A 26,779-nucleotide genomic window follows, 5' to 3' on the forward strand; every position below is an offset into this window, starting at 1 on the left:
GCCCATACATCAGAATACTTATCGAGCAAGTTTGGAACAAAGATAATAGACATTGTTTTGTTATTACAAAGTAGAGTAATTTATAACAAAGCAATGTTGCAGTTTTTTTTCTTTACATGACCCTTACACAAAAACTGTTTTACAGTTAATGTCCACTCGGCACATAACAATTGAACCAATTTTACTACAGTACAAAAATGGAGCTTTAGAGCCACAATACATAAAAAACAGGCACAAAAACTACTACATCCTTTAACATAAGTCAAATTAAATTAATTATCATGAACAACATTCAAATTCTCAAAGAACATTTGACACCACTCATTTCCCTAGATTACATGCTTACATATTAATGCTTGACCACATAGGATCCCAATTAATTTCAGTTAAACAACAAACACACACACTTTGAAGAAATGTAGGATACAGAACACAGAAAAAATATTACTCTAAGCAACATAAACAAACATACAAAAAAGTAAAATAGTTCTGCCCTTGTGTTATCATGAATTGCACCATTTTCCCCGTTGATTGGTTTACTATAGCTGGTAAGTAGGGAAGGTAACGTATTCCAGCCATGGCGAAAGCAACCGTTCTAAACAGTTAAGGCTGATGGTGATGGGCCACCACTGTGACATGAAACACAAACATACTCACAACGCACCACATACACATGTACTGTCTTATCCCGTGTCCATCCCTCCTCTACGATACATGGTAAAGCTGCATGGTGCTCAGGACTGCCTGGTTGTACTTCCGCTCCACCTTCATGGTGCGGGAGTGTTCCACATGGCTGCTGGCGTCCTCAAGGTCTTCTGCCGTGTCCCCGAAACCATGATAGTGGCCGTAGTGCAGGTGATCCCCAAAATCGCTCGCGAAGGTGCCGTTAAGGCTACCCCAGGACGGACGGTGGCTGACGCAGCTGCTGGGGCTGCCAGTGAGGTGCAGGGAGCCGCACATGTCTGCAGGGTTGGGGTGGTGGGTTGGCGTTACGCCACTGTCGGAGGAATCCAGGTGTCCGTTCTTAGGTGGTAGGTTGGTGTGAAGGACCCCATTGGAGGTGGAGTTCGGGGCAGGTGGCGTGTGACCGTTCATCAAAGATTGGGTGATGGTGGCGCCACCTGCTGTCCAAAACGAGATGGTGAAACAAGGCAAGGTCACCATCACATTGTACAATTGGAACACATGCAGCTTATTGACCTTTTCAAATGTCAATTTGAGCAAAAAATCATATTAGGCTGAGGCATAGGTGAACCACCCTTGCCTTATTCAATTTGAATTTTGTTTTGCACGTCATGTTTGTCATCAATTGTCATTGATAATGATCAAGTTCTCTTTAGCAAACCCAAGAGAGAGAGATATTCCAGTCTGTTAAATTTAAAATATACACCTTGAAATATTGCATCACCACTGCCAGCTCACCAAAGGGTCAAAGATCAAAATATCAGGCACCATTTGTAAGTTCTAACGTGGAACAGTGTTGTATCCAGTAATAATGAAGAAGTCTCCTTTAGAAAACCAAAAGATAGATATACAGGGACTTGCCAAACCATCTGGCCTCTGCCGAACTCTCAAACAGTCCACTACTAATGCTGCAATTAAATTAAAATAATGCCGTTTAACTAAAATATCCCTTAAATTGATGGGGGGGGGGGGGGGGGGGGGAAGCATACTCACATGACAAGTGTAAGTGGTGATTTCTCTCAGACAGATATCCATGGAATTGTACACAAGAAATCATAGCAAGACACTAGTTCTAGCTAACCTCTGACAACTACAAGCTAACTATATAGCAACCTTATACCAAATACACCAAACTGAGATACTACCGTTACATACTCAAGACAGAGTCATTATTGCTTCAAATGGCAGATCATTTAATTTCGACACAAAGTTGTAATGCATTTGACAACCCATCACCAAAGATATTCATGAATATATATAGGATTATAATGGCCTGGGACATCCCCAAAACCACATCATATAAACTCAGAAATGTTAACAAATTGATGATCTATGACCTACTATCTCAACACTTCCTTCAGCAACACAGTACAAAGCATGTCTAATGCTGTTTTTGTATTCATTCTCAAAAAAGGTTATTTACACAATATTTTTGCAAGGAATATCTACATGTTTGAAGTACGATCAGAAAAACGATGCACACGCCATAAACTTTACATGGTGTAAATTACAAACAAAGAAAAATGTGCATGTGTACGATTCACTTTAAGAAACGGAGGGAGGTTTTTAAAACTTAAAAATATATTTAAAGGAAACTAAATTGGTAGTAGAACAGCATGCCCCATGCAGGTATTTGAGCATGTTGGCTCGATCTCCCTACTTTGAAGTTCTATGGGTTTCATTCTTAACTTAAATGGTAAATTGCACTCTTCATGCTGTTACGTCGTGTCTCCACTTGCGAGCCATAGCACAATGCACAGCTCATGGGAAGACCGACACAATCGAATGAATGGAACTTGACCGTGCAAAACAAAATTCAGGTTTTTGTTAAGTTTGTGTGAAGGCCAGGGGCATTTCTTAGCACCAACTGCCAACTCAGAAATGCCTGAGACATCTCCAAATATTTTACCAAACAAACAGACATCATGTATAAAGCACAGACCTCAAAAGTCCATACTATTATACATGTAGTTGATAGTCATGCAAGAGTGCAATACGAAAAATGCAACACAAAGTACAAACCAAAGATAGTAAGTAAGTCAAAGCAAAGGGCATCTGAATAGGAAAGAACACATTTTCTTGGAGCTTCAGAGTACCCAATATCTGATCTCCAAAGACGCAATACGGAATGGTTTTGAAAAAATGTTTCATGTTCATGAGGAAAAAGTTCATGGTAACTCTACCATACAAACTGTCAACTGGTCTATGTATAAAAAAACATATTTTTCTCTAAACATGTGTAAAGTCACCAGGGGTGGGAAAGGCTGTTACAGGTAGGCATATGAGAGCGTGCATGGCCAACGAGCTTGCTCGGCTTTGAACTCCGGCTTTTTGGAGGCAGGAGTGGGGCTCTCCGTAGCCACCTGGTCCATCTGGCTCTCAAGGCCATTCAGTGCCACGGCAACAGGCCCAGTCCCACCTGAACTAGCATCTGGCACCGGCTCCTCCAGATGCATGCTCTCCATCTCCTCGGCTGCACCGTTGGCCAATTTCAGGGGAAGGTCCATATCTGTGGACAAGAGAGGCAGTCGGAATGTGAAGCTGAGGAATACGCATTATGTAATTAAGGTGGGTTTTCACAAACAGTTCTTTTGTCATTCCGATTAAACTATTCCGAATAAAAAATGTCATGTCATCTGTTTACATGGGGCACGTTCTATTCCGATCAAGTGCTTAAAAAGACTGGATAATCTTTGATCAGAATAGCCGCTGCTGCTTTGCTTTTCCTTGAGAAGCTACAGCAGGCAACCTGATTGACCGTATACATGGCTGTTCAATCAGAATAAGAGCAAGTTAATAATGGAAACTGATCAAGAGTACCATCAGCCGTTTCAAGATAATTGGGTCTCCTGCGGTGGTGCAGTTTTGGAGCAAACTAAAGGTTTTAGAGCAGCGCGCTCTAGAATGTTTGGTGCAAACCACAACTTACTCACTGTCAATGGTTTCAGTTATTACCACATGAAATGGCAAGATTATAAAAAGGTTTTAAATAAAATAATTTCCATAAGAGACCAAGTTGAAATTGATCAATTACATAATTTCCAACGAAACTCACCTCCTGTCCTTGCCTTCTTAAAATGATTATTCTCATCGCAGTCAAGCAACCTCTTTCTATTGGCTATGCCCCCGAGAGCTTGGTGGTGGTGATGGGCTCCGTTCAGAAAGCCATTGGTGCCGTTGGTGTGGAGGCCGTTGAGCTGAATGAACTGATTTTGGGCGTTGGAGAGGAGATGGGCGCATTCCTGGAAGCCCTGCGTGTGGGCCAGATCAGCTGCCGTCTGACCGTTGGCATTCCGCAAACTGCCAAATGGAGAAAGCAACCAGTTAGCATCAAAGGCAATATTGATTGTGTGCACTCAACACAGAAGGAAAAGAAAAAACAGACAATCAACCAAAAAAACTGACTGACGAGACAAAAACCAATCAACTGTGACTGACAAGCTGTCAAGATCACTGGATCCCTTGTGCTCAGATCTGACACTGGAACATAGCTTTTTATTTGGGGCCAAAGATGACCCGTGAGTTAAGACTGCACTAGGAGGGGGTGAACACTGTGGATCAGAAAGCAGCTGTTTGATGTCAAAAGTAAAATGGTTGATAATAAATATGTAAACCAAGCAAGCTACATTAATATAGAGCAGTTAGCAATAAACACTAATTCAGTGCCTACGAAAATATTTTAAATACTTTTTAATACTTTAAAATTGTATGATTTAAAATAGCTCCAATTAATTTTCTAAAGTGCAACTGACATGAGAGAAAAAACGAAGTAGCCCAACTTAAAGAAAAGTTCATCTCTACATAGGAGCAGGTTTGTGGTCAGTTGTTAATTTTGTGTAAGTCATGTAGACTGAAAGGACTACTTTGCTATTTGTAATACAGGTCCAGCTTCTACCACTAGAGAGCATCTAAGCTCTTCAAATGAATCTGTAGAAATAACGTCAGGCTTGAAACTCCTTCCACAAACACATATAGTACTGCAAAAATAATTTTACATTGGTCAGAAGGTCAATGCAAGGTCTTAATTTACTTGTGACATCTTGCATGCAAGTTTAACATTTGAAGACCCATCTTCAACCCATGTCAATCTTACAGTAAATGTTTTTATAATGAGTTTTTACCTCTGATACGGGCAAGAATTCAAGAAATCTAAAACTGTTTTAACTGTTCATGTATGGACTAGAAAGGAACCCTCTGTTGTTCAAGTTAGAAAAATACTTTCAGTTCTCAAAATGTCACCATGTATCATGTCAGTTGCCCTTCAGGTTGATTTTGTGCTTTCTTAAGCTCTTAAAAAAAGGTTGGCACTGGAGAAACAACCCAGCTCTCAGGAATATACAATCCCCAAATGTCATCACCTCCCACTGCAGTGTCTAGTCTCTGCTAGGAATTCATGAATGAGAAACCACACACGGGATTCAGCAATATCCCAAACTAAACTTTAAGAACCCCCCCCCCCCCTTCAATTTACTTACCAGGAGAGAAGCTATTCTTCTTTATAAACCTCAATCAGATAAAACCCTATTCAAATTAGACTTCCCTTCTGCTCCTTCCTGCCTACATCAAATGTTCCACTTTGGAATTCCTTCTATGGCAATAGGCTTCAAACTTGCTCTGCAGGAAAGCCCATAGCAGAGGTTTTCCTTCTAAGTATGCCAAATGCCAAACCGTACCAGGAGGATGGCAGGCATATTTGGGCCATAATATTTCAAATGATGTACTGACACTCAACTTTCCACATGTGGAGAGAAATATCCTTCCACAGAAAGCACTGGTGGAAAATCTGGCCCAGTTCAGTTTTTTTGCCACAGTGGACTTTCTCTAAGGTTTTCTCTGGTCTATGTTGCAGAGTCACACCCAATCTCGCTTACCCATCCAAGCTTGGGTAAAAAATGAAAGTGAATGGGTTTAGAGATTTAGTTTAGTTTGCTGAACAACGGTGGATTTGAGCATTCATGAATTCAATATACTACCTACTAAGTGCAACACCTTTCTCTCTTTCCTCTTGAATAAAATTAAAATCACACTGAATGACTCATTCTACACAGGACAAAGTGACAACATGGAACCCATTGCTAAGCAGACGAACACAGAGCGTACCCTTTAGACAGATACAAAGGAAATTGCATAACAGGCTTGCATACCCATTATTTTTCTTTTAAAAAATTAAATGCTTCCAGTTGAATTACAAAAGGCTCTTTGTATTTGGATATGACTGAAAAGACCTACTGTGCTAGCAAATCTGGATAATGATGCCTGCTTGAAATGCCAGACAATCTGTGGACGCACTTGTACATCCAAATTGTGGAAAATGGCAATGAGTGCTCAAATGACAATTTTGACTTGATACTTGGGTTTCAACTAGAAATTCACCTCAATAGCACTTTTAAAAGAATTAATTAAAAAAAGCAATTCATAAACGGCACTGAATAGTGCACTACCACCAGCTGGCTGGTAAGTGACACTTAAGCGCAGCTTCTCTGGAATCCTTTTGGAAAAAATCATCCAAAAAGCCATTAGCCAATCCTTTAAATTTAAGTCAAAACATATTGTTCTTATAAATGTAATTTTCATCTCAACTAAAGCAGGATTTACAGTATAAAGATAAATAAATTCATTACAAACATAAAAGTTGAAAACATTAACTATATAGTTTTATTTTTATTTGTTTGGCAATGGTAAACAGTGCACAACCAACAGACAAACATGATGATCAGGCACAGAAATGAAGGCACAGGAGGTTCTTCCCTTCCATTTAATTATGTGATCATATTAAACTAGATTCAACATTTTAGTCTGAGAGGAAGCATTTAATTTTTTTCAACCCAAATCCTGGAATGCTTTGCTTTGCCATTTTAAGTACTCATTCTCTGTAGATCCCTGTCTAATTCCTCACAAACTGCTAACTCTGCCCTATCAACCTAAGATTAGTGCTGGGCCTATCAGTTTATTCAATGGTTAGTTGACAAAAAATGCCCTACATAACACATTAAGCTACAGTAAAATCTCAAACAATGATTAAAAAGTGCTTTAAGCAAAGCATGCAGGTCTAAAAACAACAAAAAAAATATAATGAATGACTGAGCTCCTAAAATTTAAAACCAATCACCGCAAGGAAATACCTCGACTGTTTGCCCGTGTGTAGATAGGGAAGGAAGCGATAGTGAGAACTCTCCTATAGCCAGAACAGTAGCACTGGCTGAAGCACTTGCTGCAGATTGTTCAGTTGTTTTTGGATTGTTCCACCCTTTCTGGGACTACTTGAGAAAATCAAGCCATGTTCAAATTCAATAGCTGCAAAACATTAAGATGTGTAGGGGAATTTGTGGTTCATGGCAATTAATGCTTATCAGTAAATACTCAAAAGGTCATCTTCATGGAGACCTTTTCATATGCTGCTTTCCATGAAAAAAGGTCACTTCAAAATCAGGTTGATCATAAAAATATCTGGACATTCAGGTACAGGAAGAGAGACATTCCAAACAATTAGGGCAGTAATGTGACAAAAGATCCTACAGACATTGAGACAATTTGTTAGTATGATGGATTAGAGTTCCAGGAAACCTACTCTTTCTCTAATATGCAAGAATTTACATTCTTACAATGTACAAAAATGTACAAGAAATAACAGAATTTAAATACATCTTTGTTTTGATGCAATGTCAAAATTGTCTATGCGCCGAGTTGCCCAGATATCCACTTATGTCAACATGCTAAGCAGTCCACTATCATTTCATAATACCACTTAGTACCTTGAGACACTAGAGAGTCATTGTAGCCCAAACAGCAAGGCAAGGCAAGGTTGCCATCACGGATATAAACCCACACCATCAGTAATGGGGTTTTCAATTGCCAAAATCCCCTTCCAGAAGCTAAAATAATTGTTTATGGAGCAATGGAAAGTTCAATTAAGAAATACGTAAATAGAAAACTACAGTGCCTGAATCCATTTACACGGTGCCAGGGTGAATTTATGAACGGACCATAACTACAGCAATCCTCCTGTAGCTAGGGTCATCAGTAGGCTAACAACAACGAACTCTGTGGCAAGCCGATCGGTTGATATTACTGGCTATCCTATCTGCTGCTATTAAACGAAGACCTACACGGGTTGGTCTGTCTCTAACATTAAGATCAATTGATGTTGATGGAGACACTAATGGTAGCCTAGACATCTTTCAATTATACAAAATGTTTTTTTGCTACACAAGTAGGCCTGAGCCCCTGTTGTTGGCCAAACGTTTTGAGAGATGAGGGAGGGGTGTACACACACAGTAATAAACTGCCCTCAAGCTGAAATTATTTAGCTCACTAGCCGACAGTTAGTCAGGCTTACATAATATACAGCTCTTTGAAGAAACATAATCCTACTTCTTATCCTTAGCTTTTAACATCATTAAACGGATAAAGCGCTATTAATTTAGTAGGATTATTGATTACAGGCAGTGATTCCAACTTCACTCTCTCTTCCTTTTTCTAAGTTGAACTGATCATAACTATGATGACACAATCTTGATTGAAATTACACAAACACACATCTCTCTACCATCTGCATTATTGAAGAGAATATAAAAATGTACAAATAACGCTTCCCGAACCAGTCAATCATATGAAATAAGATTTGTTTTAACACAACCCCCGTTTTTATACAAACTGTCAAAAACGCCTCCAACTCTTATGTGGATCACATAGCTATAATTCAGTGCATAAATATGTCTACTAAGATTTATTGAAGCTTATCATTTAAAAAAAATTTTTGTTCTGTCGTATACCTTGCATTGTTGAGTTGTCAGGACACCTCGATGGCCGTTATTTATTATTTATCACTCTTATGTGAACTTCTATGAAATCTTTTGGTGTGCTTTCATCTTAAATATTTTTCTTAAAAAACAGGCTAGGGTCCTGATAAATGCCCAGTCTCATCTAAAGGAGTTTGAGTTGAACTGTTGGAACAGTCACTGAAACAAGTATCAAAATTGATCTCTTCAACAAGAGTTGGAGGTGATTGTTTCCTCTATATTTAAACAGTACATGGGGGAGCTGTACATGGGTCATTAACAAATAAGGCTTGCATGACTAAACAATCTAAAATGTGAATAAATACTTTACAAATAAAAAAAGTATATTGTTTAATAGAATAATTAGGTACAACACGTTTTTCAATCATTTGTTCACTTTTATCTACTATGTCTTGGTTTAAAATTAGTATTTTTACCTGGTTGCACCACTTGACGATGACTGATGTCATGTCATTGGCCCACATGCCAAATTCCTACAGCTGCACTCGTTCAATTACTTAGAAAAGTAAAAAACTGCCACAATTATATTATATAATAATAATAAAAAAAGATTACTCAAGGATCTGAAACTGCTCTTCATTAGCTTTGTCTACAGGGGTCTAACCACTCAAAATTCAGACAGACCATAATGGTAAAGAGGTAGTTTGATCAAAAAATCATACCAAGACATTTTGATCATTTAATTGATTTATAAAGAGGCAAACTACAGCCTTTTGCCAAACTACTCCTTTACCATCACAGTCCTAATAAACATTCATTGTCCAAAACTCACTACAGTGCTACAGGATTTATGACCAGTGTGTCTCCATCAAGAAAAATACCCCATATCTAGAGGCATAAGGCATGGAAATCTAAAGTTCGCCACCACTGACCAAATCAGTACTCTTAGGCTATAGCATTTTAGTCTCAGGATAAGCATGTGTCGTCTTTGGCCACAACATGGTAAACACTTCCAGGAAGATCTGGGTAAAGTCACTCATTTTGAAAGCTATTTGCATGATTTGATTAGTGGATAACATGCATTTAAACTTCACAAAGAGTTTGGCGAATTAATATACAAGTGTGAAAATACTGGAGCTACTTCATAAGTGTGAAAATAACCTACAGTTATTATTACACGTTCTAAAGAACGCATGACAATGGGAAATTCAACCAAGCAGTGGTATAATTATTTGCACTAAAGAACTTCCACATTAAAGATGCTCTGACAGATGCACATTTCATCATTAAATTTGCAGGCTGAAAAGATACCACAAGGTTTAGGCTATACATTGATTTTGCAACATTTCTTCAGCTATGTTGAATGGGAGCTACAAATGGGGCTGCATTTCTTTTCTTCACTCTAAAGAAAAACACAACCTGATTCTGATTTACCGGGATATTGGGAACCTTGTTGACACTCAATCCACAACTTGGATTGGTTTCATACATGCCATGGATGGACGCCGGTAACAACGTGAAATGTAGCTTTTTGTGACAAAATTAGTGCTGGGCGGTATGACCCAAAATGTATATCACGGTATTTTTCAAAATTGTTACGGTTTCACGGTATATGATGGTATTTTTCATGCATAATCAGATGTTCACAGCATTTTCTACAGGTTGAGAGAGGAATTGCTGCATTGACTAAGGATGCTCTATTTTACTGTCATGATGTAGAATAACTCCACACTAGTGGTAATGCAGTTTTGCATGGCCCCAGAAAATGATGCTGTTTACAAAGAGCCACTCATGATTCTAATGAAGAATCTAATCAGAATGCAAAGACAATTGCAGTCAAAATACAGAACTTTTACTGTGCAAATTTCACATCTTGTATAAAACCATTACAAAAAGTATTGCAACTTGCAATAATTGTACTTTTTTGAAAATTATACAATATAAAATAAAACCTCTTTGCTAATATGCTTACTCTGCCTATCAGAAACATGCCTTATTGTTATTGTGTGGTTTACATGACGTAGGCTAACGTTAACTTCATGTGGATGTGGATGTCTTGTTAGCCTGTCATGAGCTTCGGGTTCGGTTCGCTAGGCAAAACATTAACAAAAAAAGTTCGTTTTGGTGCACTGATGACAGTGAGGATAATTTCTAACTAGCCAGCTAGTACTGCTCAGTTCATGTCTAGGCTATAACATGCTTTACTTGCTACCTGGATAATTTCAGGGAATAGTCTTAAGGTGAGATGAATGATAAGATCATTAAACTTCACTGTGTTCGGTGGGTTGCTAACTAACGACATCACCTACTAGCCAGCTAGTTACAGCTGTTGAACAATCTCATTAGAATTTTCGTGACGGTAAATCCCTTTCAATGCAGTATCCCTTAACGTTTTTCCTTAACTAAAGAAACAATTTAAGGTATTCTGTGCAACACCTAAGGAGAAATTGAGCCTTAAGGGTCATACTTCAGGGGAAAAACTTAGGGTGTTTTGTGTTTACCCTCACTATGCCTGGCAGTGGCACCATGCCTGCTTGTGAAAAAAGTCCCCATCTGAAACACTGTCGCATGGCGCAGCGTTCCAAACTTTGTGCAATCAAATACACCGGTATGGCGGTATATTAAAAAATCATATCATAACGAAAATATACACCGGTATACGGTGTGAACCGGTATACCACCCAGCACTAGACAAAATTATTATTATTTGGATAAACCACTGTTGCGCAGTTTATACACAATATGTCTAACAGAGACAGTAAGAATTAGACAAGCATTTGAAATGCCAGTACCTAACAACAAAATATATCAAGAAAACCTCCAAAATTTAACACACTGGACCATGTAAATAGACCATGTGGTCTTTCAGCTGAGCATTTATTGGAACAATGTTCCTAAACAACTAGCCAGTATTTAATATCCTACACCAATTAGACAAAAACACTTGCTCACTTATATTCACCCGTTGTGTGTAACATGTGGAAAAGCTAAGACTCATCCAAAGTGGTGGGCTACATTTCCAACAGTAAATTGAATCTATTGTTGCCAAGACAGGATGACCACAGAGGAGATATTTAACCTATGAGGCCAAATCTGACGGCAAAGGTCTGATTTACTGACAGTCAGACAGCGTTCAGTAAGCACTAAATTACCAATTACCCATAGTCTCCAAGATATAGCCAAACACAATTTAAAGTGATAGCGGGGATACGTCACTTCTGTTGATGTTCAAACAAAACTGAGAGCTAGCTCACTACTCCCTCCCGTGCAATTAAAACTCTCCTAAACGCGCATCTCGTCGGTTATTGGTTGAAACACTTTTATTTTGCCTTTGAGTGGGTTGCCAAGCCTTGTTGGTAGCAATTGTTTTTGTGTACAGATCTCGGAGCCTAGGCTGCCTACAGAGATGCGTTTTTGACAGCCTGCTTATGGGGCAGACAGCTAGCGGATCGTTAGGAAAGATTAGATGAATGTGATCATTTATGTTTGGGCCTGAAATCGCTGATTAACCTTAAAGTACTGTGTTAAAAATGCCGAAAGCATTGTTCATAGAACCAAAGCTTTTGTATCAAAATGACTGCATTTGGTAAGTCCATTCTATGTCAAACCCAATCAAGTTATGGTACTATATGTATTTTAGACCTTTAAAGTATTCCTAGCAATAGATAGGTTTGCTGGAATCACTATATGCACCTACCCATTTGTCTCAAAAAAACCTGTCTGGCCAGTGATTACTAAAAGTGAAATTGAATATCTACAATTAAACATTTAACACCCATTCGAGTCGCTTAAGCTTATAGTAAGAATAAACCATTGAATTACTTTGAGTTGTCCCTGTGGCATAAGTGGTTTGAATACCTGCCATGAGCAAACGATGAAATGTGCATGTGTCTGTCTTCTTTTTTTGGACTTACAAAAGGTTAATCTCAACACAGGCTAAACAACAGTGAGCTATTAGAACAGGAAAATCATTTGAATAAGTAAATTAATAAAATCAGTTGACAAAATAAAATAAAAAATTATAAAAATATCACTTAAACCAGAGGAAGGAACCCCTTTAACATAACTTTTAAATAATGGTGGCATCAGAAAGAGTTTAGAAAGAAGAAGCAAAACATTTTGTCAAGTATGTCTGTAGAGGGTCAGCTCTTATAAGTTATACATAAAACCAAGTTGTCCCATTTCCATCCTACATTTCAACATTTAAACTGGCTTGGGGACACCTGAACAATCAGAAATAAACAGAAATGAAACCCACCATTGAGTAGGTTGCAAGCCATCTGCCCATACAGGCTGTGAGATTTAATCAAATTTCTAACTCAGGGACTGAAATTAGCACTAGACACTAACTGGTAGAATATCAAAGTGGTTGGTAGATTTAAGACACAAAATAATAATTTACTAATACTGAGTATGTGGCTGGTGAATTTCAACAGTATCCTGTCAGTTTCTGGTAGACATTTACATCTTAAAAAGCTCAAATTTAACCTCCGACTCAATCATGGCCATACAACGAGGAGAAGGCTGACTTGGTTGCTTCTTGGAGGATCATTAAAGGGGTTCCTTCACCCTCTGAAAACAGTCAAACTTAACGCTGCTGTTTTAAGAGAGCATGTTTCGTGCGAGTACTTACTCTGGCTTGGCCCCGTGCAGCAGCAGGGCCGTGACGCACTCCATACTACCTGCCCGAGCTGCCTTGTGGGTGGGGGTCTCACCCACGTAATCCTGCAGACAGACAGACAGACAGAGACACTTAGTGTGATTAAAGAGGGGAAAAACAATATTGCTTTTCTGCATATCACCCACTATGTAAAAGAAAATTAAAAGAAGATAGTGTGCATACCCTGGGTGAAAAATTTAGCATTTTTTAAATTCTAGTAACTCTAATGACTGACGGTTTGCAGTTTCAATGAACTGGACGTCTTGACAGCAAAAACCTTTAGGAGAGGCTAGAAAACACTGTCATTTTGAAGCTTTGTGTTCTTGCTTCCTGTCGCGTTTTAGGGGTCTGGGTCTCTACAGCAGACCCACTGAACTCTGAGCCTGGTAGTTCTCTCTAGAGGTCTGGAGAATGTTTCCTGAATATGGAGTATTCAGGAGGAAATCTCTCTCTGTGCTTAGATCTAGTGCATTCTACACGAATGTAGGTCAAAGAACACAGCCCAGGCATAATCAGCCGTGATGCAGCAGACATGATGTGACGTGTGGTGTGTCTGTGTGTGTGTGTGAGAGAGAGCGTAGACAACAGCCATGCTCTCAGTAACAGAGTTGCGTCACAAGCTTAATTTGCCCTGGGGTCACAGTTGAGTGGAGCAAGCCCTGACCTACACTGACTCGCCGACTGATTCACAGCCTCCCCTCTCCCCCTGCCTCTTGCCCTCCAACTGCTGCTGCTTTTCAGTAATCCCATCTGCGTATTTCTAAGATGATATCAACACACACAAATTAATAGTGAAGGTAGGACTCATGCCTGTTTAGCTAATAAATAATAATCTTTTAAGGCCATTAATGAAATGTGGGTAAACAAAGTGCCCTGTGAATTCTGGTACACAAGATGTAAGTCCCTTTGACAACATAATCTGATTCCCAGTGCTTCCAGCATATGTACACTGCTTAGAGCAACGTTGCTAGGTTAATACAATTGAATTTGGTTCTACTTGAGTAATTTACTTCCAGAACGCTTCAATCAAGAACAAGTCCCTGCCTCCTGTAGAAAAACTGAGCTCAGCTGGTACTAAAGACCTGACCTTACAGCATGGTAGAGGCACGGATAGGGGGCTTGGCCAGTGATGAGGACGGGTTAAGGATGCAAATCCACCACTCACAGCAGTCCTTCTGCGCTTATCCCACTGACCTCGTTTTAAGAGTGGGCCGGGGTCGCTAGGTTCAGATCCCTCTCTGCATGTTGCTAATCCATAGCATGACACATAGGAAGCAGAGGAGATGTGACACACGTCACGCCAATATTCAATGTCACACAGACACAGGGGGCATGTGGTGTTCCACTGACAGCATCAATAGCACCTTTGAAAACCCTGGTACTATGAGCGCTGAAATTAACACTAGAAGAGCTGTGACAGTGGGCTCTGTCATGGGAAATGGCAGCCTTCCCTCATAACAAACACATTTTTAAAAAATACAAATATATATAAAACACACACACACACACCTCATTTACTCCCAAGAAAAGTATAAACTTCTAACAATCCAACACACCTAACATGCACTTACCATACAATTCCCTTGTCCTCGCCTTCTACCACTATCTCCATTGATCCAAAAAAAAAAACAACGCCAAAATATATGCTTAAAAAAAACTTCTGCAAGCTCATCCTCTGGTAGTAGCATTTATTGTTGAATTTGCTACCTAAGGTCTCCCTTTGCATAGTAACATTAATTGTTGTAGCAATTATTGTCACCTAAGGTCTCCTCAGCATTGTAAATTGAATGTCATTCCTCATTCTGTAAGTAAAAGCATCTGAAAGTGTCTATGTGTCTGCTAAGTGAATACATGTAAATGTAATATTTTGAAACACAAGAGGCACGCCACCTGTCTGTTGATGTCGGCTCCAGACTGCAGAAGCCACAGCAGGCATTCAGGGTGGCCTCCAAAAGCAGCAATATGGGCAGGCGTCTGGGCAAAGCGTGTTGTCACTGCGTTCACCTCGCAGCCAACCTGCACAAGACGCCGCACACACTCCAGCTGTGTGGAGGACAGAGGCAAAGAGAGGCAGTTTAGGATACAGTAGGAAAAACTGCAGTTAGCTATCAGTTAGGAAAACATAGAATTTTTTTTAATTACAAATAAAAAACATTAATACTTAGAATATCCATATGGTCATGACTATGGAATAGAATACTCCATATGTCTTAATGGTCATTATTCCACTGCCAAATTTTTGTTCAGATATGTTATTGCTCATTCACTGCCACACAGTGTGATTAAACCGTAGTGATTCTTTCACCAACTGTTATTGGAATATAAATGGGCATGGCCAAATTATACCTGCCCAACAGCCTCAGCCAGCCTGACTGGAGACGACGCTCACACTGTCCTCTAACATAAACCACAAAGACAGGGACTTCTGCCAACTCCCTCCTACTTCAAACCACTAATGTTGGGCGACCTAAAGACCACATTGGTCACATGTTCAGTGGTAGGGCAGACATTTATGCTTTCCCCCTTTCTATGTGTAAAGAATAAGCAGCAGCAGGTCGATCAAAGGGTTTAAGACAACAGATTAATTTCACAGATTAGGCTACACCTATAGGGCAAGTTAAAGCTGACATTAATCCACTTGAGCTGCAGTTAGCTTCACAATTCAGAGGCTATTTTCAGTGGTTCTTTCCCAGCTAAACAAGATAGATAGATAGAATGATAGATACTTTATTGATCCCTAGGGGAAATTCAAGGAAATTCAATCCTCCTGTCTGTGTTTCAAGAACCCCCATCACCTGCCACATTAACCATAACAAACGTTACTGAGTAGTTAAAATAGAGTAAACATATATTTTATATACAAAATCCAATTCTAATGCAATTTGCAAGTCCCTTAAATTAATACTGCACTGCAGTGTGTGTTTACATATTTCTTTGTTTACAGGTGAGATACACTTGGATGTTTCACGCCACCACTACGAGTTTGAAAGGGATGGGAATGTGAGGATTAAGGAACGGTAAAAGGTCAAACTACAATTTCTTGTATTATCTTTTAAAATATGATTTTGGCGCGTTTTATGCCATTGGCTCTCCTTTGGCCAATAAATGATTGCGTACCAGGAGCGGGGTGATAAGCGCTCAACGTAGCCTAGCCTACGCGCCGCCTGCGCACTGCATTTGGTGGAGCTAGACGGGTACTTTCCAAAATTATTCATAAAGTAAAACCCTCCCATACTTGGTCCATTTATATAACGTTGCATGAACACTTTATCTATACACATGAACAGTAACCACAATAGAAGTTGAGTTTTTATTTTCGCGACGACACTGACTTTGATAAAATACATAATCATGCACTGATATTCCTCGAATTCGTAACTTGCGTTAAATGTTGACTGAGAATAAAAGACAGACACATCATCTTGAACATCATGTCGTTAAAAATCTCTGCCTCGTTATATTCCGTTGATATACATCTATACTTATACAATACATCGCATACAAAGACCGCACATGCCAGAAAGTATTGCCTTAATACATTTATATCTAGAACAAACACCTTTTGTGTATCAATATCTTGAGTCACATTGCTTTCTTTTGTTAGTTGAAGCGACCCTGGTAGCTAATAAACGTTAGCCAAGTTAGCAATGTCAGTAACTGAAACTTGGCTAACGCAGTTTGCCCATTCAGCCATTCACCAGCCCGCAGTAAATCAGCGTGATATCTGACTTAGAACGAACGCATCTTACCTTCCCGAAATGTGCTGCCCAATGAATGGGTGTCCAACCGTAAAAAGAGTCTTCAGCGACCAAGTCCGCCTGGTTTGTGGCGCACTGTAGCAGCGAACACAAGGCACCAACGTCCCCATCCCTGCAGGCGCGGTGGAGAGGAAAACGATTGTTGAGGACCTCATCGTTTGAAAATCCAGATTCGATGCCCACCGACATCATTTTGTGCCTCAAATTGTCTGGAAAAATATAAAAAAGCGCCTAAATTGTAGTGAGGACACCCGTGGAGCTATTGTTGAAGGAAATCCAAATGTGCGAGCACCGTTTGACGAGAATGGACACATACAAAGACACACCGGGCGCACACCCTCAAAGTGTAACTTCAGTGGTAACATGACAAACCCGAACAGGCGTGTCTGGACTGGAGACACGGATTTGGCGGTCTATGCTACGGACTGGAAACATGTAAAATCCGTGATGGAGTTTTGAAACAAGGATTTCTAATCGTTAAGTAGGCCCAGAGAATGTCTAGTAGTAGGAAGTAGGCCTAGCCCTTGCCCATAGGTGTATCTAGGGCTTATCCTAACCTACAGAATACAGTTTAATGCTGGAGTTACTGTTGTTGGTTAAATGTCTATAAACCTGATTGACCTACATTTATAATATATATATTTTTTACTTTACCCTTTATCAACTGCAGGCTATGTGTAGCCTCTTCATATTGGGTCTGAAATGGGGGTCCATCAGAGCTCTCTATCTCCATCAGCACTCTCTATCTAGTCATATTGTTTCTAGCAAGCCTTTGTAAGTGCAAACTGTTGGTCTGCAGTGTTGTCCAAGCTGTGAGCTAATAACAGTAGCAGCACTAACATGTAGATGGTGATGGTGGGGTGATGGAAAAACTGAATGAACATGATATGCACACGAAGCACCTAGCTTCAAAGGGCACAATACCACTGATGTTGGTGGTCTGCAACATTTTGCAAGAATTTGAACACATTTTAAAGCCATTTCAGACCAAAGCTATTGCTTCTTTCTTAGAAAAAAAACATTGGCCATATAGCTTGACCCTGACCCTGCCAAAGTGTCCTTGAGCCAGACAATAAACTCCAAACGACTCCCAATGTTCTGGTTGGTGCATGGCAGCCTCATTAGCAGCCTCTGCCATCACTGTATGAATGTGTGAGTGAATGAATGTTACTCTGCAAAGTGCTTCAAGTGCTTGAAGGAGTAGAAAAGTCCTATATAGGCTAAATGCTTTCCATTTACCATTTAACATAAATGTCAAACTTCAGTTGAAGGGAGGTTCTAAATCTTAATGTTATTTTGGAAAATAGACTTTTTGGGGGATATTTCCTCTACTCTACTCTCAAGTAAGGTTAATTTGTTTGTGTAATTTGCAGATTATGTCCACCAGAGGGCGTAATGAGCCGCAGGTCTTCAAACAGTTGCTTACTATTTTGCGAAAACCAGAGAAATTTTGATAGGGCTCTGCTAAAACCCATGAAACCTCAACAGTTAGGAAATTACAATGAAAGCATCTGAAACCAAAATACCCACGGTTTTTCCAAGGACGGAGGTAATAGATCTTACATCGGTGACATTATGTGTCCTATCTGTATTTTTATCTAGCCAGCTGTTGTTAAGTAAATTTAGTTAGCTGTGAGTGAGCTAGTAACAGTAGCAGCACTAAGCTAACGTTAACACAACAATCAACAACATTGTAATTTGACTTTGTTGGAATCTATGAAATTGACAGGAGTGGTTTGACAATGTGTAAGTGTTTGTGGTGAGTCAATTAAGTATGAAATTATTTATGTTAAAGTTACATGTTGGTCACATCTAAGTTTATTTAGGAAGTTAACATTAGTTACCCATTTTAGTGTCAAGTCGCTAAAATTATCATAAGCAAAGTCAGTCAAGGCCTTAATTGTTACTGTTTATGTTTATGTACCTATCCACTTTGGAAAACATTAGTTTGCATTTTCACTTGATATAAGAAATCAAATAATTTGCTTAAAACATTACATGATTTTACATCTAAAATGGAGAGTTACAGTTTTTCTCGATTGCTTTTACCTCCTGCTTAAGTAAACTGGAATCCACTTGGTCTTCATGACTACTTTCTTTGCACAGCAGAAGTCATCTCTTGCGAATGTGTTCACACATTTTCATTGGGTTCACACATTTCTCACACCCTTTTGCAAAACAGTTAACACTGGTGTCATTCAAAAGCCCCAAACTCTATTGGTTTCCCATGCTAAACAAAAGGAAAACATCTTTTCACAGGTGGTATAGATTGCCTATTTGGTGGAGAAAACAGTACAAAAGGTGTTTACTGTAGGTCCATTTCAATGAAAAAGGACAAGTTGTATTTCAATGAAATTTGTCTTGCCTAGGTGTTTACTGTAGGTCTTACATGTCAATGACAGTTACATCTTGAGAGGAATGAATACATTATTTTTTATTCAGTACATTTTGTTTATTCACAGTTTTTTTCTGATAGCAGAAAAACGAGAAAGACATGGAACAGACATAGCAAACATGCTCATTTTGAGAACTAGATTTTGCATTTTGTTGTCCAGTGTGTAATGATTGATTGAAATCACACAGTGATTTGACGACAGGATGTGTTGTTTGAAGGCAAGACTTGCTTTTGCTGCATGCTTTAAGTGTTTTGAGAGAGTAGCAGCCTTTTGCAAGCAAAATGTGTCATTTTGGCCAGAGTGCTTTTGTTCAGACACGGGTGTTAACTGTTTTGAGAATGTGATGTCAGAGTTGGCCCAAGCATCAAAACAATCGAGAAAAACGGTAACTATTCTCTATGCCCATGTCGTCCTGAAAAGTGTTTGGTATTGACACAGCACGGTTTCAGTTTTTGCCCACTAGATGGGGCGCTTGTCATTGTTATATCAGCCGTATATCTACGGCTTTGTGTTTTGTTAAGTACCTTCAGGACTTTGGGAAAGATGGATATGTGTCAATCCGAAAAAGGGACATGGAAAAACTTACTACCGAGGTCATGCAGCTACGAGAGTTTTTACCCAAAGTAATCAACGGGGACCTGCTAGACACACTACACAAAGCACGTCAGATAGAAACACGTAAGATGTAACATTGCCTCAATTCACAACTCAAGGGGTGTGTTATAATGCATACATATAATGCATATGCAATCACGTAATGAAATAATGAAACAAAAAGTAAAATGATGTTTAAAAAAGTTTAAGTGTGTAAAATATTTCAATACTACAGTATGTCCTTTTTACAAACATGAGCACAGCGTGAAGTGTGTGTTGTTTCTGGGTTCTGACATTTGGATCCTCTGTGCAGAGAGGGAACGGCTGGAACAGGAACAGGAACAACAGAGACAGGACTGCCTTCACCTCCGCTCCCGGCTGGAGGTCGCCCAGACCGAGTGCCAAAGAGAGAGGGAGGTGAGAGAGGAAGAGGGACGACAGCAAGGAATTATGGGGAGATGAATGAAAGAGACATGTTGTGTATATGCATGTGTGTGTTTGTGTAAGTCTTTGTGTGTGGGGTGAGCTTGTGAAAGTGTGTGTGTGTGTGTGTGTGGTGTGTGTGTTGAGGGGTATGTCTGTAGTATATGCATCCACATGTGTGTTTGTGTAAGTCTGTGTGTGTGTGAGTGAGCGTGTGAAAGTGTGTGTGTGAGAGAGAGAGAGAGAGAGAGAGAGAGAGAGAGAGAGAGAGAGCATGTTTTTGACTGAGTGTGTGTTGAGGGGTATGTCTGTGGTATATGCATCTACATGTGTGTTTGCGAAAGTCTGTGTGAGTGAGTGAGTGAGTGAGTGAGCGTGTGTGGGTGTGTGTGTGTGAGTGTGTAATAGAGCGAGAGAGAATGTTTCTGACTGAGTGTGCATGTGCCGTGCTCAGGGCTTTGTCTGTGTCCTCTGCAGGAGAAGCTGGTGCTGCGGGAGCAGCTGTGGGAGAGCAGGGAGCAGCTGCAGCAGCAGGCCGAGTTCTGCACAGGGCTGGGGGCCGCCGTCTGCACCCTGCTCTGGAGCGCCTCCAGCAAGGAGGAGGCCGTCAGGGACATCTTAGCTGATGTACGAGTACTGAGACACACACACACACACACACACACACACACACATACACACAAACACACACACACACACACATACACACAAACACACTTACACACACATAGACACACAAACACACTTACACACAGACACACAAACACACACACACACACACACACGCAGTTAGGGATACAAAGGTAGGTAGGTATAGTCACATACACGCGCACACAATACAGAGATGCACAAACACACGCATGCACGCACGCATACACATGCACACACACACATACACACATGCAGTGAGAAAGAGAGGACTAACCCTGTAAGGCTCTAGTGTGATTATTTTTGGAAAGGCTTTCTGTTGGTCCCTTCAGATTTTTACTCGACTGAAAGGACACATTTTTTAAATTCCAATTGTTTATTTGTGTATCTGGAATGCATATATCTACATCCACATCTCACAGTCACATACACATGGGCCTGAATATGCACACATAAAAATATAGTGGTCGTGACACAGATTAACAATCAAAGATTTGAGTGGATGTGGACTGACATTCAGACCATAGTTTACATTTGGTGTCAAAACATTTCTTTCCCTCACAAATGCCAGTCCACATAACTACTGCAGCCCCTTGGCTTAAATATAAATATGATCTCTGGATTTTGAAGTGAAATCCCTTTTATTTGTACATTTTTTGTGGAGTTGTTCCAGGAAAGAGCTAAAGAGGGATTTCCTAGTGTGATAAGTGAGTTTAAGAGGATAGCATTACACTCTGTGTGTGGTGTGTGTGTGTGCGTGCATTTGTGTGTGTGTGTGTGTGTGTATGCTTGTGTGCATAAATTTGTGTGTCTGTATGTGTCTGACATAGGGCAAGCTGGAGCCGTTTCTGAGTGTGGCAGGTCAAACTCTGGAGAGCTTTGTGAAGTCACTTGACCAAGACTCCAAAGTGCCCCAGCAGGACTCCAACTCCCATGAGCACCAGTTTGTCCTTGCTCTTGCTGGAGTCGTCACCAGTGAGTACATGAGAACAAGTCACAAATGCTCTTCTTACAGCCAATCATGGTTTTGGAACCCTGCTAAGTGGGATCTCTCTGCCTCATCAGACTTGGGAGCGGTGACCTGTGGGCGGGACTTCCTGTCTAATTCGGCTCATGTCCTGCTGGATACACTGATGGAGTTACTGGGGCTGATCAAGCCAGGAGTGTTCTCCAAACTGAAAGTGTAAGGTTACCTGAACACACACACACACACACACACACACACACACACACACACACACACACACACACACACACACACACACACACACACACAGATGCTGTTGTTTGGCTCACATGTCTCAAAAATGTCAACCTCTACCAAAATCCCTTTATCTGTTGGCCTGTGCTGTTCAGATGCCATACACATTTGCTGCAGTGTTATGTTCCGTTAGAAAAACAGGCATCCCTAATGGCAACCCACATTGTCATCCAGGTTGATGCTGATGGCCCTGTATAACGTCAGCATCAGTGTAAAGGGCCTGAAGTACATAAGTGGAAACCCTGCATTGCTTCCACTTATCTGGACCCTACTGGAAGGTAAGGACTGGAAAGAGTTCATGCAGAACCATGAAAAAGATTAACTGAGCATTGTGCCCGGTGAGGCAAATACAAATGGAAGTATTTTAGTAAAGAACAGTGGGTGTATTGTGACTGTGTGTGTGTGTGTGTGTGTGTGTGTGTGTGTGTGTGTGTGTGAGAGAGAGAGAGAGAGAGAGAGAGAGAGAGAGAGAGAGAGAGAGAGAGAGAGAGAGAGAGAGAGAGAGAGAGAGAGAGAGAGAGAGACTGTGTGTTCGAGATGGCCCTGTGCTACGCTCTTGACGTCAAAGCTGCAGGATTCTCGTGCAGTGAGGGAGACAGAGAGAGAGGGATTAAGGCCACATCTCTGTCTGTTTCTGTCTCCCTTCCTGTCTTCCTCCCTCCTCTCTCTCTCTCCACCTTCCCTCGCTCTCTCTCTCTCCATCTCTATCCATCCCTTGCATCCTCTCTTCTACTCCGGTCCTCTTTTTTCTCCCATTTCTCTCTCTCCCTGACCAGCCTCTTGTTTTCCAATTTTACATCTGGCTTGTCACTCTCTGTCTCTGTTTGTCCTTTACATTATTCTGCATTATGTCTTTACAGGAAGGGCAACTAACACCACCCTCTCTCAGGCTCTTTGTCTCTCTTTGTAAACATTCACATGCACTGCCACACTCGCTCTTACAAAAAAACACTCTCACGACAACATAAATCCCCATGTATGTATACCTGTAACAAAACATATGTTTGTACACTGACACACACCTACACACCTTCATATGCACAAACACACACACACACACTCACTCACTCACTCACTCACTCACTCACTCACTCACTCACTCACTCACTCACTCACATTCACACACGCACACACACACTCGCGCACACACACACACACACTCAAACACTCAAACACACACACAAGCACACTCACTCACCCACCCACTCACTCCCATCTACTTACGCCCTCCAGAGAGCAACTCGGACGTGTGCCTCCACGCCCTGCGGTTGCTCCAGTCGCTGCTCCTGGAGGAGGAGGTGCTGGCCCATGTGGCCTCCGACCTGCTGCCCTCCCTCCCGCTGGGCCGCATCCGCCAGCTGGCCTCCAGCCGCCACCAGGGCCTCCGCCAGACGGCCCAGGAGACGCTGGAGGACCTGGGGCCTCTTGTCCCCTCCTCCTCCAGCCAGGAGCCCCAGAAGGCCCCCGAGAAGGACAAGACTCCCTTCCTGGCGAAGAAAAGACAGCAAGTAGCAAAGTAAGGTTTCTGACTGGGGAGATGCTCACGCTCTGTCTTGTTTAGCTGCTGTGCAGCTCCTCTCTAACAAATCTGCATTTACATTGATTAATATAGCCAAAGCGACTAACAGCAATAGAATAACATTTAAGATACAGAGCTACAGCAGCTACCGCAATAGAATATATAAACATTTGAAGATACAGAACTACAGCTACAACAATAGAATATATAAACATTTAAGATACAGAGCTACAGCTACAACAGTAGAATATATAAACATTTGAAGATACAGAGCTACAGCTACAACAATAGAATATATAAACATTTAAGATACAGAGCTACAGCTACAACAATAGAATATATAAACATTTAAGATACAGAGCTACAGCTACAACAGTAGAATATATAAACATTTAATCTATAGTGCAGAGGAGACCTTAGCTATGGGATTTACCACTGCATCAGTCAATACTAGTACTATTGGATAGGAGTGCCTACATTTTAAGTACTAGTCAAAGTATGGAGAGGTGGTAGAAGTGGAGGTAGAGGAGGGGAGAAGGAAGGAGGAGAGAGGAGAGGAGGGGAGGGGAGAGGGGGAGAGAGGAGAGGAGGGGAGAGAGAGGAGGAGAGGAGTGGAGAGGAGAGGAGGGGGGAGAGAGGAGGGGAGAGGAGAGGGGGAGAGAGGAGGGAAGAGGAGAGGAGGGGAGAGAAGAGGAGGGGAGAGGAGAGGAGGGGAGGGGAGAGGAGGGGAGAGGAGAGGAGGGGGGGAGAGAGGAGGGGAGATGAGAGGAGGTGAGAATTTCCTTTCAACCTGCAGGCAATATGATCTCATGCTGCAGATATGCAAATTCCTGCAGTTATTAGCAGTGTGGTTAAGGCTGGTTTTCCATTCACAAAACTAGTGCAGTGCCCTTTCAAACATGCTATTCCTGTAGAAAACCTGTAACCCAATTACATGCCCGCAGGCAGGTTTGCTTAAAAAATAGGATGATAGGGAAAACATTTTTCCAGCTAAGCATTCAATAATAAATAGTGAATATTATAAATGTGCAGTGAGCAGAATTTAAGCATGGCTGCATGTGACATTTTTTACAGATCAAAATGACATAAGCCTAACAGCTGTTTTAAGTCAATGCCTATTGAATAACTTGATGATAGAGAAGACAAACCATTTTGTGGAATGATGCATTATCATATGAAATTTACAACGGTGTGACTTAAAAAACAATCTCTGGTAGCCTATAAGTGACATCACGCTCTGTCTGCCACTCGTTGTCTGTAGCTGCTTTGCATGTAAAAACGTCCAAAGTAGCCTGGGTTATTCGAAGTGTAAGTTTATTGCACATCATTTTTACGTTGTTTTGAATAGCCACTGCATACCTGTGTTTGTTGGCGTGTTGTTGCAAAATCCACAGAATCATTTTTTGCAAGCAAACTGCATACAGGTCTTTATTGTTAAGGTCAGACATGATAATCATCCACACGTCTTGCACTTGCTTAACTTTTTACCCATGTACATTGATTCAGTTCTGCCAAAGCCCCGGTTCTATCCTCCTCATCCAAACAACGTCAAATTTGGCACTGCACTCTCTCGTGCCTGTAGCAAGACACCTGCCAAATTTGAAATCAATCGGACAAACACACACACACACACAGACAGACAGATGTTCCTGTAATTTATAGATAGATAAGTCTAGTCCTAGACTGAAACCTTTTTCTCAATGGAGATCTCCATTGAAATAAGTCCAGGACTAGGAATTAATCCATGACACTGTCCCTTAAAGTTTAATTAACTCGGCTCATATATACAGTACTAATTCTGTAACTAAAGCTGTACTTTAAAATTGTTAATGGTGACAGATAAGCACAACAAAATTACTTTGCTTGCACGCACAAAATACACCACTTACCAATGCCTATTCTTGAACCTCTTTTAGCCAACAAAACACAGCAGTCAGTTGAAGAGGAAACATAAGTTAAGTGTCCTTACCAAAGCGTATCAGCCCGAGTGTGTTTAGCTAATGGGTACTTAAATTGTGAAGGCTAGCCATTAGGAGGAACAAACAACTGTGTCCTTGGGTTTTCAGTTATAGCATCTCATCTTTCCTTAAAATTGGTCGTTGGCATTTGCATAAGCAAGCACCTCTTTACTGTAAATGGAAATGTTTTGTTAAAAGACAATCTATTTATGTTTTTTTTTTCAGTTTAGCACAGCTGTTCTTCTACTCTTGCAGGTTCTAGTGGTGTCTGCAAACACAGTATGGCTTCGGCCCAAACTGACAGAACCGAAGAGATTCTTCTAGACACATGCAGTGCAGTCAGCAGCAGTGACGGCACTGGGCACTTTCTAAGTCGTCCTCAGTTTGTTATGTTTTCTCCCAAACACATACTCTGTTTTTGCTAAATAATAATTTTAAATTGATGGTTTGTTCAAACACTGTATTGCTGTTGTCAGATCTGTATCATCATTAAAGAATGTACATAGTTTTCTATAACATCTCAAACAGCTGTCCTTCTATCCATGTTAGGTAATCCCAACATATTTTCTAACTCATCCAGCAACAATTTTAAACTCATCTAAACTTTCAATTGATTAAACATGTGGATCATGGGAAATTTGCGCTTTTGCAAAGAACAGGTGACTTGGTTGAGTAGTTTTACAGCCAGCTAGAAGCCAACATAGTGAATTTTGTAACAGCTATTCACTGAAAAAAGGCTCAATTATTTGAAATTAAAAAGTGCAAGGCTAAAGGTGTCATACACCAAGTTGGTGATTGCTGATGAGATACCGTAACACATACTTTGAACAATCTGAAAAATTTGCATCAAACTATACATCAATTAAGCTATCATAATCACAGTGGCACTTCTGATTTCTGTGATTAGTAATGAATGACCTTGGTGCTGCCTGCCGTCAGGTGCAACCACCTCTCAATATATATTTTTTCAATGAAGCCGGCCATTTCAGTATTCGTACAAGGCCAAGCGTGTTTGGGAATATTTTGTGAGTGACCTGAAACATGCAATATTGTGACAAGAGATGTGTCTCAACCCGCCTACTTGCACACTTCAAATACTTAGTTTAATATAGTGCATATATTGGGACAATACCAACCAT

At 40.6% G+C, this 26,779-nt stretch overlaps 2 protein-coding genes across 3 annotated transcripts; one reads left to right on the top strand and one right to left on the bottom strand.

Annotated features, from left to right (window-relative positions):
* Nucleotides 1-111: 111 nt before the first annotated feature.
* On the bottom strand, nt 112-17,184 carry ankrd10a (ankyrin repeat domain 10a). 2 transcript variants are annotated; one of them, XM_076303432.1, is made up of 6 exons: nt 16,833-17,184; nt 14,974-15,126; nt 13,057-13,148; nt 3,740-3,984; nt 3,104-3,193; nt 112-1,121 (listed from the first exon to the last, which is right to left on the bottom strand). In XM_076303432.1, exons 1-6 carry the CDS (start codon nt 17,031-17,033, stop codon nt 706-708), a joined length of 1,197 nt encoding a protein of 398 aa, XP_076159547.1. In that variant the 5' UTR covers nt 17,034-17,184; the 3' UTR covers nt 112-705. The 2 variants fall into 2 exon arrangements, with proteins under 2 accessions (XP_076159547.1, XP_076159546.1); XM_076303431.1 differs by having other exon boundaries at nt 112-1,124.
* Nucleotides 17,185-18,291: 1,107 nt separating this feature from the next.
* Nucleotides 18,292-26,071, top strand: hsf2bp (heat shock transcription factor 2 binding protein). The gene is made up of 9 exons (XM_076302688.1): nt 18,292-18,390; nt 19,759-19,915; nt 20,145-20,248; nt 20,732-20,881; nt 21,733-21,877; nt 21,968-22,085; nt 22,338-22,441; nt 23,397-23,679; nt 25,896-26,071. Exons 1-9 carry the CDS (start codon nt 18,343-18,345, stop codon nt 25,900-25,902), a joined length of 1,116 nt encoding a protein of 371 aa, XP_076158803.1. The 5' UTR covers nt 18,292-18,342; the 3' UTR covers nt 25,903-26,071.
* Nucleotides 26,072-26,779: the final 708 nt, after the last annotated feature.

Source organism: Alosa pseudoharengus, unplaced genomic scaffold, assembly GCF_046254945.1.
Source record: "Alosa pseudoharengus isolate Yale_2024_CS ecotype anadromous, Long Island Sound unplaced genomic scaffold, YU_APseudo_1.1 YU_APseudo_1.1_scf_24, whole genome shotgun sequence".
Classification (NCBI taxonomy): domain Eukaryota; kingdom Metazoa; phylum Chordata; class Actinopteri; order Clupeiformes; family Clupeidae; genus Alosa; species Alosa pseudoharengus.

Coding starts and splice junctions, on each gene's coding strand:
- ankrd10a (XM_076303431.1), bottom strand. CDS start 17,033: ATGATGTCGGTGGGCATCGAATCTGGATTTTCAAACGATGAGGTCCTC. Junction 13,149..14,973: donor GAGCCGACATCAACAGACAG/GTGGCGTGCCTC, acceptor GTCTGTCTGCAG/GATTACGTGGGTGAGACCCC. Junction 3,985..13,056: donor CTGCACGGGGCCAAGCCAGA/GTAAGTACTCGC, acceptor TCCATTTGGCAG/TTTGCGGAATGCCAACGGTC.
- hsf2bp (XM_076302688.1), top strand. CDS start 18,343: ATGAAAGCATCTGAAACCAAAATACCCACGGTTTTTCCAAGGACGGAG. Junction 19,916..20,144: donor AGCACGTCAGATAGAAACAC/GTAAGATGTAAC, acceptor TCCTCTGTGCAG/AGAGGGAACGGCTGGAACAG. Junction 22,442..23,396: donor TATCTGGACCCTACTGGAAG/GTAAGGACTGGA, acceptor TACGCCCTCCAG/AGAGCAACTCGGACGTGTGC.